Genomic DNA, 16,276 nt, shown 5'->3' with positions numbered 1-16,276 from the left:
CCACCCGCAGGTCTGTCACTGAATGACCAGACAGGTTAAAGTGTTCTCCCACTGGTTTTTGAGTATTTTGATTCCTGATGTCAGATTTGTATCCATTAATTCTTTTGCGTAGAGACTGTCCGGTTTGGCCAATGTACATGGCAGAGGGGCATTGCTGGCACATGATGGCATATATCACATTGGTAGATGTGCAGGTGAACGAGCCCCTGATGGTATGGCTGATGTGATTAGGTCCTATGATGATGTCACTTGAATAGATATGTGGACAGAGTTGGCATCGGGGTTTGTTACAAGGATAGGTTCCTGGGTTAGTGGTTTTGTTCAGTGATGTGTGGTTGCTGGTGAGTATTTGCTTTAGGTTGGGGGGTTGTCTGTAAGCGAGGACAGGTCTGTCTCCCAAGATCTGTGAGAGTAAAGGATCATCTTTCAGGATAGGTTGTAGATCTCTGATGATGCGCTGGAGAGGTTTTAGTTGGGGGCTGAAGGTGACAGCTAGTGGTGTTCTGTTATTTTCTTTGTTGGGCCTGTCTTGTAGGAGGTGACTTCTGGGTACTCGTCTGGCTCTGTCAATCTGTTTTTTCACTTCAGCAGGTGGGTATTGTAGTTTTAAGAATGCTTGATAGAGATCTTGTAGGTGCTTGTCTCTATCCGAGGGATTGGAGCAAATGCGGTTATATCTTAGAGCTTGGCTGTAGACAATGGATCGTGTGGTGTGTCTTGGATGGAAGCTGGAGGCATGTAGGTAAGTGTAGCGGTCAGTAGGTTTCCGGTATAGGGTGGTATTTATGTGACCATCGCTTATTAGCACAGTAGTGTCCAGGAAATGGACCGCTTGTGTGGATTGATCTAGGCTGAGGTTGATGGTGGGATGGAAATTATTGAAATCATGGTGAAATACTCAAGGGCTTCTTTTCCATGGGTCCAGATGATGAAGATGTCATCAATGTAGCGCAAGTAGAGTAGGGGCGTTAGGGGACGAGAGCTAAGGAAGCGTTGTTCTAAGTCAGCCATAAAAATGTTGGCATATTGTGGGGCCATGCGGGTACCCATAGCAGTGCCGCTGACTTGAAGGTATATATTGTCCCCAAATGTGAAATAGTTGTGGGTGAGGACAAAATCACAAAGTTCAGCCACCAGGTTAGCTGTGACATTATCAGGGATACTGTTCCTGATAGCTTGTAGTCCATCTTTGTGTGGAATATTGGTGTAGAGGGCTTCTACGTCCATAGTGGCCAGGATGGTGTTTTCTGGAAGATCACCGATGGATTGTAGTTTCCTCAGGAAGTCAGTGGTGTCTCGAAGATAGCTGGGAGTGCTGGTAGCGTAGGGTCTGAGGAGAGAGTCTACATAACCAGACAAGCCTGATGTTAGGGTGCCAATGCCTGAGATGATGGGGCGTCCAGGATATCCAGGTTTATGGATCTTGGGTAGCAAATAGAATACCCCTGGTCGGGGTTCTAGGCATGTGTCTGTACAGATTTGTTCCTGTGCTTTGTCAGGGAGTTTTTTTAGCAGATGGTGTAGTTTCTTTAGGTAATCCTCAGTGGGATCAGAGGATAATGGCCTGTAGAATGTGGTGTTCTAGCAGCCTCTTGGTCATATTCCAATTTATTCATGATGACGACAGCACCTCCTTTGTCAGCCTTTTTGATTATGATGTCAGGGTTGTTTCTGAGGCTGTAGATGGCGTTGTGTTCAGCATTGCTGAGGTTATGTGGCAAGTGATGTTGCTTTTCCACAATTTCAGCCTTTGCACGGTGACGGAAGCAATCTATGTAGAAATCTAGTCTGTTGTTTCGACCGTCCGGAGGAGTCCACGCAGAATCCTTTTTTTTGTAGTGCTGGTAGGGAGGATTCTGTGGGTTAGTATGCTGTTCAGAGGTATGTTGGAAATGTTAAACAATGTCCTCAAGTGCTTTTCTGAGTCAGGTCCTATTTCTTTCACCCCTAGATGCTGCATGATGAACATGGTGTGAGAACCTACACAGAACAAAGGGGATTGACTGCACCCAGAAGCTGGTTTAAAAACAAATCTGAACACTCATCCATGTTACTGCAATTTCAGAATGCTCTGAGCTACTTGAAGAAAATCAAGAGGAAATAGTTCTCTGCTAATGAGGCAAAAGGCAAAGATTCCTAGGCTCAGTGCTACTGCATCTGAAGCAACCATTCAAGGCTGACCTGCTTTCCCCCCCCCCCGACCCTACCCTTCCCTTCAATAGAAGTTGCATTTTCACTATACTTGAAGTTTCCTGAGAAAGCCATTACAGTTGATGACTCTTGAGAACTGGGATTTGAGAGTATCACCCGCTGAACGAGCGCACTTCTACTGTATTCCGAGTTGGTGATAAATCTTAAACTAAAGCAATATCTACAGTTGTGCTTTCCCTATGGGGGCAGGGGACATGGGACGTGCCAATAATAACAGAACCATTTACTACGTCAGTCATATTCCCCAAAGAAAGTTTAAATGCACGCACCAATAACAAACAATAGCACCAATCTTATTGCTAGGAAATAGAACAAAATGAGACCCAGGTCTCTTGGTTTCCTGACCTTTGTGGAGGTCTCCAGTGTCAGAATATTATTCTTTTGCATTGTGTAATGTCTTATCCTTATGGAAAGTCTTATAGAATATAGCAGAACATCATAGCTTTTTATAGAATGTAATGCTATGAAATTCTATAGAATAGTTTAAAAAAACTATAGAAAAGTTATCACACTACTATATTCTATGGATTTTAGAGTAATTTCTACAGCGTGCTACTGAGTCCTGATCCTGCAATCAGATCTACCCATGAGGGCCCACACAAATTTAGGAAAAGGACTTTGATATCTTCCTTATTAAGATCAGGGGTGAAAGTAACTTACAGGACTTACTGCTGGAGTCTTGAGGGGGGCGTGGCCTCATCCGGAAGAGGCTGGGCCCCTCAAGCTTTAAAGGCCCTGGGGCACCGGCTGCGAGCCCCAGGGCCTTTAAATCAACCCGGGGCTCCCAGCTGCAGAGGTGGCTGGGAGCCCCCGGGGCTCAGGGGCAAATTAAAGGGCCCAGGGCTCCGGCCGCCGCGGAGCTCCGGGCCCTTTAAATCCCCAGCTGGAGCTGCGGGAGCGATTTAAAGTGCTCTGGTCTTCCCGCAGCGGCGGGGAGCTCCGAGCCCTTTAAATCTCGGCCCCAGCCCGGGCGCTGAGCTGCGGGTGGGATTTAAAGGGCTCTGGGCTTCCCGCAGTGGCGGGGAGCTCCGAGCCCTTTAAATCTCAGCCTCAGCCCGGCTGCCGGGCTCAGGCATGGACTTAAAGGGCCCGGAGCTCCCACGGCTGTGGGGAGCCCCGATCCTTGCAGGGCTGGGGCCGGGATTTAAAGGGCCCGGAGCTCCCGCCAATGCGGGGAGCCCCGAGCCCTTTAAATCCTGGCCCCAGCCCAGCCGCCGCAGCTGCGGGCGGGATTCAAAGAGCTCTGGGCTCCCCGCAGCCATGGGAGCTCTGGGCCTTTTGAATCCCTGCCTGAGCCCAGCTGCCAGGCTGGGGCTGGGATTCAAAGGGCTCTGGGCTCTCCACAGTGGCAGGGAGCTCTGAGCCCTTTAAATCCCGGCCCAGCCCAGGCGCCGAGCTGCAGGCGGGATTTAAAAGGCTCTGGGCTTCCCGCAGCGGCGGGGAGCCCAGAGCCCTTTAAATCCCCGCCTCAGAAGCCGGTGCGGTCCGGCACGGCGTACTGGCTCTTGCCGGTACGCCGTACCGGACCGTCTTACTTTCACTTCTGATTAAGATTAACAGATCCATAGATTCCAAGGCCAGAAGGAACCATTGTGATCATCTAATCTGACCTCCTGCATAACACAGGCCATAGAACTTCTCCAAAATAATTCCTAGAGGGTATCTTTTAGAAAAAAAAGTCTAATCTTTATTTAAAAATGGTCAATGATGGAAAATCCACCACAACCCTCAGTGCATTATTCCAATGGATAATTGCCGTCACTCTAAAAAATTTACACCTTATTTCCAGTCTGAATTTAGCTAGTTTCAACTTGCAGCTATTGGAGCATGTTACACCTTCCTCTACTAGTCTGAAGAGCCTATTGTTAAATATTTGTTTCCCATGTAGATACTTACAGACCTGTAATCTAGTCACCCCTAAACCTTCTCCTTGTTAAGCTAAAAAGGTTGAGCTCCTTCAGTCTATCACTATAAGGAATGTTTTCTAATCCTTCAGTCATTCTCATGGCTCTTCTCTGAACCCTCTCTAATCTATCAACATCCTTCTTGAATTGTAGGTCTCAGAACTGGACAAATGATTCCAGCAGTGGTCACACCAGTGCTAAATACAGAGATAAAATAACTTCCCAGCCAATGCAATAGTGGATTTTCTTTTTTCAGGGGGAGCGATAGCTCAGTGGTTTGAGCATTGGCCTACTAAACCCAGCGTTGTGAGTTCAATCCTTGAGGGGGCCATTTAGGGATTTGGGGATTTAGTTGGGGATTGGTCCTGCTTTGAGCAGTGGGTTGGACTAGATGACCTGCTAACCCTGATATTCTATGATTCTCTACTCCAACTCAAGATTCCCCTGTCTGATTCCCAGGATTGCATTAGCTATTTTGGTGACAGCAGGCACTCATGTTCAGCTGATTAGCAACCACAACTCCCAAATCTTTTTCAGTGTCACTGCTTCCCAGGATATCATGCCCCATCCTGTAAGTACAACCTACATTCTTTGTTCCTAGATGTACACATTTATCCTGAGCCATATTAAAAGGCATATTGTTTGCTTGCATTTACCAAGCAACTCAGATAGCTCTGAATCAGTCACCCGATCTCTTTATTATTTACCACTTCCCCAATTTTTGGGTTATCCGTAAATTTGATCAGTGATGATATTTGTGTCATCAACAAACTATCAATGATAATTTCTATAGCATATTTCCCATAAAGGATAGAATGAACTGTTCCTCTTCTTTTGTCATAGCTGTGGCACCTTTTTACATCTGGTATCATTTCATTACCCCTGGCCTCCCCCCCCCCCCCCGCCCACTTTACACATGATGCTTAGAGGATTTGTGCTGGAACACTTGTATGAAATGATATGTACAATATTCTATTAGGTGTTTGCTCTCCAGGTTTGCAACAAAAAGAATCTAATAAAGGATTATTACAAAAAAGTCTTAGAGGGATTTTGAATATCCAAAAACAAAAAACAAGAAAAGAACGCCATCCAAGCCTCACCCCTATATTTACTGAGATGGAATCAAGTCACTTGTTAAACTGATAATATAGTTAGATTAAATAGAATAGCGATATATGGCCCAACCTGGTTACAATGGTGTGTCCATGGCTGTTTGCTTGTGTACAGGCTTGAGGAAGAAAACAATGATTTCTTGGCAAGTCAATGAATTTTTAAGGCATCCTGTTTTATTTCTTGCTTTGTTGTTTCTCTTCAGATGAGCACTGTCATGAGCACCACTTCTAACAGTGGAATGATATTCTCTTCTGAGACTACCTCTCCACAGGGCTGTAAAACTGGCTCACCATACATTTTTGAGCAGTGTCTAACCACATTCCTTGTCCTCTTAAGAACTCAATCCTGTTGCCACAAACATTGGTGATAATAAGTGTAACAGCAGTATTTGATAGTATTATCTAAATAGGTTTCAGGGTAGCAGCCGTGTTAGTCTGTATCCTCAAAAAGAACAGGAGTACTTGTGGCACCTTAGAGACTAACAAATTTATTAGAGCATAGCCCACGAAAGCTTATGCTCTAATAAATTTGTTAGTCTCTAAGGTGCCACAAGTACTCCTGTTCATTATCTAAATAGGAGATTTAATACTAAACTGTAGGCAGCCTGAACACCTTGCTATATGTGCTGATTACCAGTTTTCCAGTTATATGTCACTGCCACTCATGTTCTGGATAAGAATTCTACAGAGTAAGAACAGGTAAGAGTAAGAGCAGGATGAGACCCTGGGAGCAGGTTTGGGCCTTATGTGCCCGGGGCTGTTGTAACAGAAATACTGTAGCAAGTAGCAAAATAACACTATTGGCTTTTTAACAGCGTGAGCTGCAGGTTGCTAGTGACTTCGGTAGGCTTTCACCTCCTGTCTCTATCACACCTTTATATACTTCTCAGTCTTTCATCACTCAAACATTGAGTGCCAGCAGTTACAATGTGAAACTCATAAGAAATCAACAAACATGGGAATTCAGAAAAATGTATTGCACATAGTATGTAAATTCTATTTTTATAAGAAACATTAACTGGGGGCCCCGTCTCTGTTTTCCCATGCCAAATGGGAGTGTTTTTTCCTAGGCAACAGGTGGAAATTTGGTATTTAACAGAGCCACCTAATATAGAACATGTGGAAGGTTTGCTGAGGGTACAATATTGCTCTGCCTCCAGGAAATTCCAACAGCATTCAATGAAGAGGAACTGTAGTTTAGTAAATGAGAACAGGGGCTGGTTTAGCTAAATATTTCTGGATCCTGCATTGATGGTTGCATTAGAAATGCATTGCTTTTAAAGTAAGCATGCTAGAGATACACATGTATATGTAATTATCTATATCTAGAGGGAGAATTTAAGGAAATAGAATTGCATAATGAAGATTCACTGTGAAAAATAGAGAAACAACTAAGGCCTAACAATGACCTAGCACAAAGGATAATGGTATTTGATATTACCATTTAACTAAAAGATTGCATTTGCTTTTACATCTGTTCCCCTGCTACAGTGCTCATTTTAACAAGTACCTTGAGATATATGTTTAGAACTACATTTTGATCCATTAGGAGTTTTAGGAATGATGATTCTGTTTCAATGCTGGGAAATGTCTGACTGTGACTTAAAGCTTTGAGTTGTTGAGGCAGTGCTAATTAAATGTTTGAGATTAGGGACCCTAAGTAAATATACTTATCAGTACAATGGGTGTTCAGTCTACAGAATGCAAATATAAGTATGTCCCTTTGCAAATATAAGTAATCCTCCCTTTACAGCACACTATGTCTTCTTTTATTACAGACAAGGGATTCTGCAAATCCTGGCACTAGTAATGGGGGTGGGTTAGTGTTGTGGTCAGAAGAAAAGGAGGTGGAAGTTAAAGGGTATGTCTACACTACGGGATTAATCCGAATTTATATAATTCGAATTTTGGAAACAGATTGTATAAAGTCGAATGTATGCGGCCACACTAAGCACATTAATTCGGCAGTGTGCGTCCATGTACTGGGGCTAGCGTCGATTTCCGGAGCGTTGGACTGTGAGTAGCTATCCCATAGTTCCCGCAGTCTCCTCTGCCCATTGGAATTCTGGGTTGAGATCCCAGTGCCTGATGGGGCAAAAAACATTGTCGCAGGTGGTTCTGGGTACAGCCTCACCCCTCCCTCCATGAAAGCAACGGCAGACAACCATTTCGCGCCTTTTTTCCTGGGTGAACACTGCAGACTCCATACCACGGCAAGCATGGAGCCCGCTCAGCTCAAGACAGCAGTCATGAACATTGTAAACACCTCGCGCGTTCTCGTGCAGTTTATGCTGAGCCAGGACCAGAAAAACGAGGCGAGGAGGCGGCGGCAACGGCAGCGCAGCGACAAGCGTGATGAGGACATGGACATGGACATGGATATGGACACAGAATTCTCTCAAACCACGGGCCCCGGTGCTTTGGAGATCATGTTGTTAATGGGGCAGGTTCTATCCGTGGAACGCCGATTCTGGGCCCGGGAAACAAGCACAGACTGGTGGGACCGCACAGTGTTGCAGGTGTGGGATGATTCCCAGTGGCTGCGAAACTTTCGCATGCATAAGGGCACTTTCATGGAACTTTGTGACTTGCTGTCCCCTGCCCTGAAATGCCAGAATACCAAGATGAGAGCAGCCCTCACAGTTGAGACATGAGTGGCGATAGCCCTGTGGAAGCTTGCAACGCCAGACAGCTACCGGTCAGTCGGGAATCAATTTGGAGTGGGCAAATCTGCTGTGGGGGCTGCTGTGATGCAAGTAGCCAAAGCAATCACTGAGGTGCTGCTACGAAAGGTAGTGACTCTGGGAAATGTGCAGGTCATAGTGGATGGCTTTGCTGCAATGGGATTCCCTAACAGTGGCGGGGCGATAGATGGAACCCATATCCCTATCTTGGCACCGGAGCACCAGGGTACCCAGTACATAAACCGCAAGGGGTACTTTTCAATGGTGCTGCAAGCACTTGTGGATCACAGGGGACGTTTCACCAACATCAACGTGGGCTGGCTGGGAAGGGTTCATGACGCTCGCGTCTTCAGGAACACTACTCTGTTTAAATGGCTGCAGCAAAGGACTTACTTCCCGGACCAGAAAATAACCGTTGGGGATGTTGAAATGCCAATAGTTATTCTTGGGGACCCAGCCTACCCCTTAATGCCATGGCTCATGAAGCCATACACAGGCAGCCTGGACAGGAGTCAGGAGCTGTTCAACTACAGGCTGAGCAAGTGGAGAATGGTGGTAGAATGTGCATTTGGCCATTTAAAAGGTCGCTGGCGGTCGTTACTGACTCGCTCAGACCTCAGCCAAACCAATATCCCCATTGTTATTTCTGCTTGCTGTGTGCTCCACAATCTCTGTGAAAGTAAGGGGGAGACATTTATGGCGGGGTGGGAGGCTGAGGCAAATCGCCTGGCTGCTGATTACGCGCAGCCAGACACCAGGGCGATTAGAAGAGCACACCAGGAAGTGCTATGCATCAGAGAAGCTTTGAAAACCAGTTTCATGACTGGCCTGGCTACAGTGTGAAATTTCTGTTTGTTTCTCCTTCATGAAAACCCACCCCCTTTATTGACTCATTCTCTGTAAGGAACCCACCCTCCGTCTTTCCCCAGCTTGCTTTCAAAGGAAATAAAGTCACTATCGTTTAAAAATCATTTATTCTTTATTAATTGATTATAAAAAGAGGGAGAGAACCCTGGTGGGGTTTGGGAGGAGGATCGGTGGGAAGGAAAAGGCCACTAAAAAAAGGTTAAAAAAATGACAGCCTTTTGCTTGGGCTGTCCACTGGGGTGGAATTGGAGGGTGTACGGAGCCTCCCCCTTCCCCCCCCCGCATTCTTACACGTCTGGGTGAGGAGGCTATGGAACATGGTGACGGGGGAGAGGGGTTATACAGGGGCTGTAGTGGCACTCTGTTATCCTGCTGCCGTTCCTGAAGCTCCACCAGACGCCGGAGTATGTCTGTTTGCTCACGCAGCAGCCCCAGCGTTGCATCCTGCCTCCTCTGAACTTCCTGCCGCCACCTCTCATTTCGAGCGTCTCTCCTCACGTTGGTCCCTCCTGTCCTCACGTTCACTGGCTTCTTTCCTATACTTTGAAACCGTGTCCTTCCACTCATTCAGATGAGCTCTTTCACTGTGGGTGGATTCCATGATTTCTGTGAACATCTTGTCTCGCGTCTTCTTTTTCCGACACCTTATCTGAGATAGCCTTCGGGACGGAAGAGGGAGGCTTGAAGAATTTGCAGCTGCTGGAGGGAGGGAAAAAAGGAGATAATTTTTTAAAAAGATACATTTTGCAGAACAATACTTATACTCCTTCACGGTGACCAACACTATTCACATTACATAGCACATGTGATTTCTGTGCAAGGTCGCATTTTGCCTCTTAATATTGAGTGCCTGTGGCTTTGCTGCTAGAGATCACAGATGCAGGTCCGGGCAACAGAATTCAGCTTGCATGCAGCCATGGTAAGCCATTGTCTTTTGGCTTCTGCGCCCTCCTTTCCCACATACCAAGCAAAGCCCGTTGAGTGCTGCGGTTTTCCTGTTAACCTTCAGCAGCAGAAAACAAACTAACCCCCCCCATCCAATTCTCTAGATGATCGCTTTATCCCGCCCCCCACCACGTGGCTGGTATCAGGGAAGATCCCTGCAGGAACCAAACTAACATCCCCCACCCCGCCATGAATTCTCTGGGATGATCGCTTTACCCCTCCCCCCACCGCGTGGCTGGTATCAGGGAAGCTCCCTGCTAGCCAAACGTGAAAAGCTCTGGGCCAATCCCCCACCAACACCCGAGCTTGGCTAACTGCAGGGAAGGATTTCTTTTCAGCCACAGGCAAACAGCCCAGTAGGAGCGGCCACCTCTGTCCCCTTAATTAAATTCCCATATTTCAACCAGGTTACCATGAGCGATATCACTCTCCTGAGGATTACACAGCGAGATAAAGAATGGATGTTGCTTGAATGCCAGCAAACACCGGGACCATACGCTGCCAGGCTTTGTCATGCAATGATACCAGATTACTTGCTGCAAGCATGGCACGGAATAAGGCTGCACTGCCCAGAAACCTTGTGGCAAGGCTTTTGGAGTACCTCCAGGAGAGCTTCATGGAGATGTCCCTGGAGGATTTCCGCTCCATCCCCAGACACGTTAACAGACTTTTCCAGTAGCTGTACTGGCCGCGAATACATCCCAAGTCCTCAGGGCAAAGTAATCATTAAAAAACGCTTGCTTTTAAAACAAGTTTTATATTTTAAAAGGTAAACTCACCTGAGGTCCCTTCCATGGGGTCAGGGTCTTGGATACTGGCTTGGGAAGGTTGGGAGGGTACTTCAGTCAGGCTGAGGAAAATATCCTGGCTGTTGGGGAGAACGGAGTGCTGTGTGCTCTCCGCAAGCTCGTCCTCCTCCTCCTCCTCTTCCCCGTCCACAGAATCCTCAGGTGTAGCTGATGAGATTATCCCCGCCTTGGAATCCACGGTCAGAGGTGGGGTAGTGGTGGCGGCCCCCCCTAGAACTGCATGCAGCTCGGTGTAGAAGCGGTATGTCCGCGGCTCTGACCCGGAGCGACCATTTGCCTCCTTTGTTTTTTGATAGGCTTGTCTGAGCTCCTTGACTTTCACGCGGCACTGATCTGAATCCCTATTGTGGCCTCTCTCCATCATACCCTTGGAGATTTTTTCAAAAGTTTTGGCATTTCGTCTTTTCGAACGAAGTTCTGCTAGCACTGAATCCTCTCCCCATATAGTGATCAGATCCAGTACCTCCCGTACGGTCCATGCTGGTGCTCTTTTTCGATTATCGGCCTGCATGGTTATCTGCGCTGATGAGCTCTCTGTGGTCACCTATGCTCTCCTGTGCTGGGCAAACAGGAAATGAAATTCAAACGTTCGCGGGGCTTTTCCTGTCTACCTGGCCAGTGCATCCGAGTTCAGATTGCTGTCCAGAGCGGTCACAATGGTGCACTGTGGGATAGCTCCCGGAGGCCAATACCATCGAATTGCGGCCACACTAACCCTAATTCGAAATGACAATATCGATTTTGGCGCTACTCCGCTCGTCAGGGTGGAGTACAGAAATCGATTTTAAGAACCCTTTATTTCGAAATAAATGGCTTCGTTGTGTGGACGGGTGCAGGGTTAATTCGATTTAACACTGCTAAATCCGAATTAAAGTCATAGTGTAGACCAGGCCAAAGTTAAAGCATATCTCTTTGCTTGGGGGTGTCATTGATTCACACAAGCATTTCCCTGTATCTACCCCAACATGTTTGTAACATGCTCACAGCTAGATGGACTTAACAGGCTAGCTTTTCACCAATGGAGAGCTGAGTTCCAAACCTCCCTTGGTCACAAATTACCGGTAATTGGCTAGTGCCATCTTAGTTCCCACTAGTGCTCCTGCCAAACCATCTGACAATTCCAGGACTAGTCAAAGGGCACTCGCCATTTGAAAACTGCTCTCGTTTGCCAGACTTCACATTGAGTGAGCTTCTTAGCACAAGGCAAAGATTTTTAGTTTTTAATCATGTGTTGACTAAGGCCTGGTCTACACTAGCAGGTTATGTCGAATTCAGCAGCGCTAAATCGAATTAACTCTGCACCCGTCCACACAACAAAGCTGTTTAGTTCGACATAGAGGTCTCCTAAATTCAACTTCTGTACTCCTCCCCAACGAGGGGAGTAGCGCTAAATTCGACATGGCCATGTCGAATTAGGGTAGGTGTGGATGGAAATCGACGGTAATAGCTCCGGGAGCTATCCCACAGTGCACCACTCTGTTGACGCTCTGGACAGCAGTCCGAGCTCGGATGCTCTGACCAGCCACACAGGAAAAGCCCCGGGAAAATTTGAATTCCTTTTCCTGTCTGGGCAGTTTGAATCTCATTTCCTGTTTGGACATCGTGGCGAGCTCAGCAGCACTGGCAACAATGCAGAGCTCTCCAGCAGAGATGGCCGTGCAATCTCTGAATAGAAAGAGGGCCCCAGCATAGGGATACCATACGTCCGGATTTCCCCGGACATGTCCGGCTTTTTGGTCCCCAAATCCCCGTCCGGGGGGAATTGCCAAAAAGCCGGACATGTCCGGGGAAATAGGGAGGCTAGGATCTCCGAATCTGTGTGTGTTGGTCGCCCGCTGTGACATCATCTCGGTGCGACACTCACTCCTGCCCAGGGCATGCTGGGGGCTGTAGTCCGGCCGGGCCTCACGCTCCAGGGAGAGCCGGGAGAGGGGAGCGGCCGAGAACTACAACTCCCAGCGGCTCCTGCGACGCGACCAACCTGCCCCGTGAGGCAGCAAGCCGTCGGAGGAGGGGGGGCGCGAGCCCCTGTCCTTTGGGTCGGGGGTGTCTCTGGGCACCGCTTGGCAGCCATCGCAGGGCTGGGGGGCGCCCTCCAGGGGTTGTGGACGCCAGCGCGTTGCGGGGAGCCGGCACTGTCCGGATTTGGATCCCCCTGGGGCTGGAGCTGCGCCCCCGGCCCCGGGCACCAGTCACGTAGGGTTACCGATACGTCCGGTTTTTCCGCAATCAAACCCCCGTCCGGGGGGAATTGCCAAAAAGCCGAACATGTCCGGGAAAAATACCGGACGGGCACTTCCTCTCCCTCTGCTCTGCTCCTCCCCTGACTCAGACTTCGGCTCTGTTTAAGAGCCAAGCGCCCGAGCCAGCGCTACTGGCTTCGGGCAGCACCCGTGTCTCCGGACCCTGAGCCGCAGGCCGGGCACTTCCCTTCCCGGGCTCCAGCTGCTCTGCTCCGGCGGCGCAGGGTCTGGAGGCAAGGGGGCTGCCCGAAGCCGGTAGCGCTGGCTCGGGCAGCTTGGCTCTTAAACAGAGCCAAAGAGTCAGGAGAGGAGCAGAGCAGCTGGAGCCCAGGAGGGAAAGTGCCCGGCCGGGGACGCAGGGTCCGGAGGCAAGGGGGCTGCCCGAAGCCCGTAGCGCTGGCTCGGGCAGCTTGGCTCTTAAACAGAGACAAAGAGTCAGGGGAGGAGCAGAGCAGCTGGAGCCCAGGAGGGAAAGTGCCCGGCCGGGGACGCAGGGTCCGGAGGCATAGGGGCTGCCCAAAGCCCGAGCGCTACCGGCTTCACGGGTTTGCCGGGCAGCCTCCAGACCCTGCGCCCCCGGCTGGGCTCTTCCCCTCCCGGGCTCCAGCTGTGCTGGGGAAGCGCTGGCCGGGGGCGCAGGGTCTGGCGGCTGCCCAGCAAACCGTGAAGCTGGTAGTGCTTGGGCAGCCTTTTTCGTGTGGCTGGGAGGGAGGAGGGGGAGTTAGGGCGGGGACTTTGGGGGAATGGGCGGAGTAGGGGTGGACTTGGGGCGGGGCCAGGGCCCGTGGAGTGTCCTCTTTTTTTTATTTTTTTAAATATGGTAACCCTAGGAGAAAGGAACCATGGAACAGCAACGTAACGTCACAGTCCCATTCCCCACCTGTCCTGTGGGGTCTTCTGGCCTTTAGAGCTACTGGTCAGGGCCTCCCCCAGTCTGCAGGGGGCCACCGGGTCTGCTGGCCTCCTCGCAGCCTCTGCTGAGGCTACAGGAGAGAGGCCTCTTCAGTTTGCAGAAAGAAAGAAATCTCTGAGGTGAGCACACAGCAGATGTCTGTTTTCCCAGGGCCAGATGCTGCCACCTTGTCACTGGAAGGGCCCGTGTGACCTCTGACCACAGATGAGGGAGGACGCCCAGCTTGGCTAGACAGATTCCTTCGTGCCATGGCTGGGGACAGAAGCCTGCAGCCAAAGCTCACACTGCAGGAAACAACCCGCAGAGGCCTTTCATCTCCCCAGGGTCAGACGTCACCACTAGGAGAATGTGAGCGCCGGAGCACTGGGGGAGCTGGCCTGAGATGGCATCCCAGGGCACAACCACCTGTGTCAAGTCCATTCTGATTCCACGCTCAGCAAAGATGCAGGGAGCTGTGCGGTCAGGAGAGGCGCTGGTCAGAATTTGCCAGTGGAACCGTTTTTCCATCAGAAATTGCCAGCTTGTCAAAATCCAAACGTTTCGTGGGAACACGTCGATTTGGACAAACCTTCAGACAGAAAGCAGGCAGGTTTAGCACGGAAAGCTGCTTAGCTCCCTGCCAGCTCGCCCGCCTGCCCACCTGCTTGACAGGCTGATGGGGGGCCTGGGCTTCCAGGCTGCTGAGAGAAGCCCTGGCTCCCAAGATCCCAGGGTCCCCGAAACCCTCTCCTCGCGGGGGTAATGTTCTGGTTACTGCACAGCTCTAGGAGGAGGGGAGGTATCCGATGCCCCACAAGCCACCAATCCTCCCTGCCAAGGTCCCAGTAACTACGACAGCCTGTGAGAACATCCTAACCTTTAGGGCACTTTCCCTGCCAGGTGAAAGGGTGCGAGCTGGACACCTCCCTGCCACCAGAGTCCAGCACTGCCAAGAAAGCCAAGTGTGGACTAAACTAAGCCCCTGGTTAACCCTTTCCCAGAGGAATCCAGAAGCCACTGATAATTGCAGGCTACATGGTGACCTCTCTCTCAGGTCATTCCCCCATCCTGGAATTGGGGTCGGTGAGTCCTGGACGAACGCCGTTCAGCTGGGAACATGCTCCCCCTTCTCGTGCCGAGGACTGCGTGAGATGGGTGTAGTGGGCACTCCCGATAAAGGGGACAGTGTGACAGCTGCCTTTCAAATAGGCCCCAGGCATGGGGGGGCCACAGCACCCAATTCCTCTGTCCCCCCAACTTTCTTCACTGCTTTAACGTACAATCACAACCTGCTCCGCTGACACCTCTGACTCCTGAAAGTCCTAACGCTCCAGGGGAGCAGGCCATGCCCTGCCCTGCCCTGGCTGCCCTGGGTGTTACCTCGGAGGGAATCGTTCCAGATTCCAATGGGTGGCAGGTCCAGGGAAGAGCCTTATCTGGGGGGAGGCTGTACCAGACCCGCCCGACCCAGGCAGGCTCCCAGGTACTCTCTGACCGGGGCTGATAAGGCTCCTTAGCAGTTTCTTTCCAAACAAATTCCAGTTCAAGACACCTCAGAGCTCCACAGCAGGGCAACATCCCCAGAGCGCAGCAGGGCGGGGGTTAGGGGGGAGCAGTCGGTAGCAGCCCCTCGTACGGCAGGAGCGAGAAGTGCCAGCCTCTCTGCACAGAGCAGCAGCGTTCAGCCTGGGCCAGACGTGCTGGGGTGATGGGTAAGAGCGGGCTCGGAGAGCCAGAGGGTCTGTGGGGCAGCGCTGGGCCCTTCTGCTCCGCACTAGGGCCGGGTGGGCGTGTTCAGCTGGGATTGGAACCCACCAGCACTTGTGGGTGCGAATGTGGGGCTGGAACGCAACGTGGGGCACTCCCACCTCGCCCAGGGGCGACTAGGGGGAAGGGCAGAGAGACACCTGGGCTGAGACCCCAGCTCCAGGGAGACAGTCACTCCTGCCCAGCTGGGTTAAATTGCCCAGCTGTGTGACAGCCCCCGCATCCCCGAGGGGTTCCCCCCCCAACCCGGGTATGTCACAGCAGGGTAATGTGCGTATTGAACGGCAGGGGTTGCCAGAGACTGGCTGGGAGAGGCCTTTGGGGATGGAGGAAGCAGCACTAAGGTACATGCCAACCTCCCTACAGAGGAGGGGCCGTGCCCCGCAGGTGTGGGGCAAGGAACTGGGACACTGCGCGGTGGGTCATTGTCTGGCCCAGGCCCTTCCTAGCCGGAGGCCGAGGCCGAGGCATTTCCTTCAGGTCACCTTCCGCTGCAGCTTGGCCACGGGCCCCCATAGCCACTAGCCCAGCCAGGGATCCCAAGTGGGGATTGTCACGGCTGGCTCCTCCCTGCCGCCAGCAGCTCTTCACTGCCAGGGAATTCCTGAAATCCTGTGTGCCCTCCCCCACCCACCTCCTGGGGCTGTGAGTGCCCCCCCGGACAGCCCCCATCCCCGAGCTCTGAGTGCCCCTGGCCAGTCCCTCCCCTCAGCCCCCCCCCCACTTCATGGGGCTCTGAGTGCCCTCAGCCTGTCCCCCTCCCAGACCCCGGGGCTGAGTGACCTTGGCCAACCCCCGTCCCTTCAGGAGGAACTCCCAGTACCCACCCAGCCGCCACACCT

General features: G+C 50.8%; 1 protein-coding gene across 1 annotated transcript; it reads right to left on the bottom strand.

Annotated features, from left to right (window-relative positions):
- Positions 1 to 8,868: 8,868 nt before the first annotated feature.
- LOC135973950 (myb/SANT-like DNA-binding domain-containing protein 2) lies at positions 8,869 to 11,165 on the bottom strand. The gene is made up of 2 exons (XM_065559535.1): positions 10,503 to 11,165; positions 8,869 to 9,477 (listed from the first exon to the last, which is right to left on the bottom strand). Exons 1-2 carry the CDS (start codon positions 11,041 to 11,043, stop codon positions 9,254 to 9,256), a joined length of 765 nt encoding a protein of 254 aa, XP_065415607.1. The 5' UTR covers positions 11,044 to 11,165; the 3' UTR covers positions 8,869 to 9,253.
- Between the last annotated feature and the right edge of the window lie 5,111 nt (positions 11,166 to 16,276).

Source organism: Chrysemys picta, chromosome 10, assembly GCF_011386835.1.
Source record: "Chrysemys picta bellii isolate R12L10 chromosome 10, ASM1138683v2, whole genome shotgun sequence".
Lineage (NCBI taxonomy): Eukaryota > Metazoa > Chordata > Testudines > Emydidae > Chrysemys > Chrysemys picta.
Note: the sequence above shows the minus strand (reverse complement) of the source record. Positions and strands in the feature narration are given on the sequence as shown.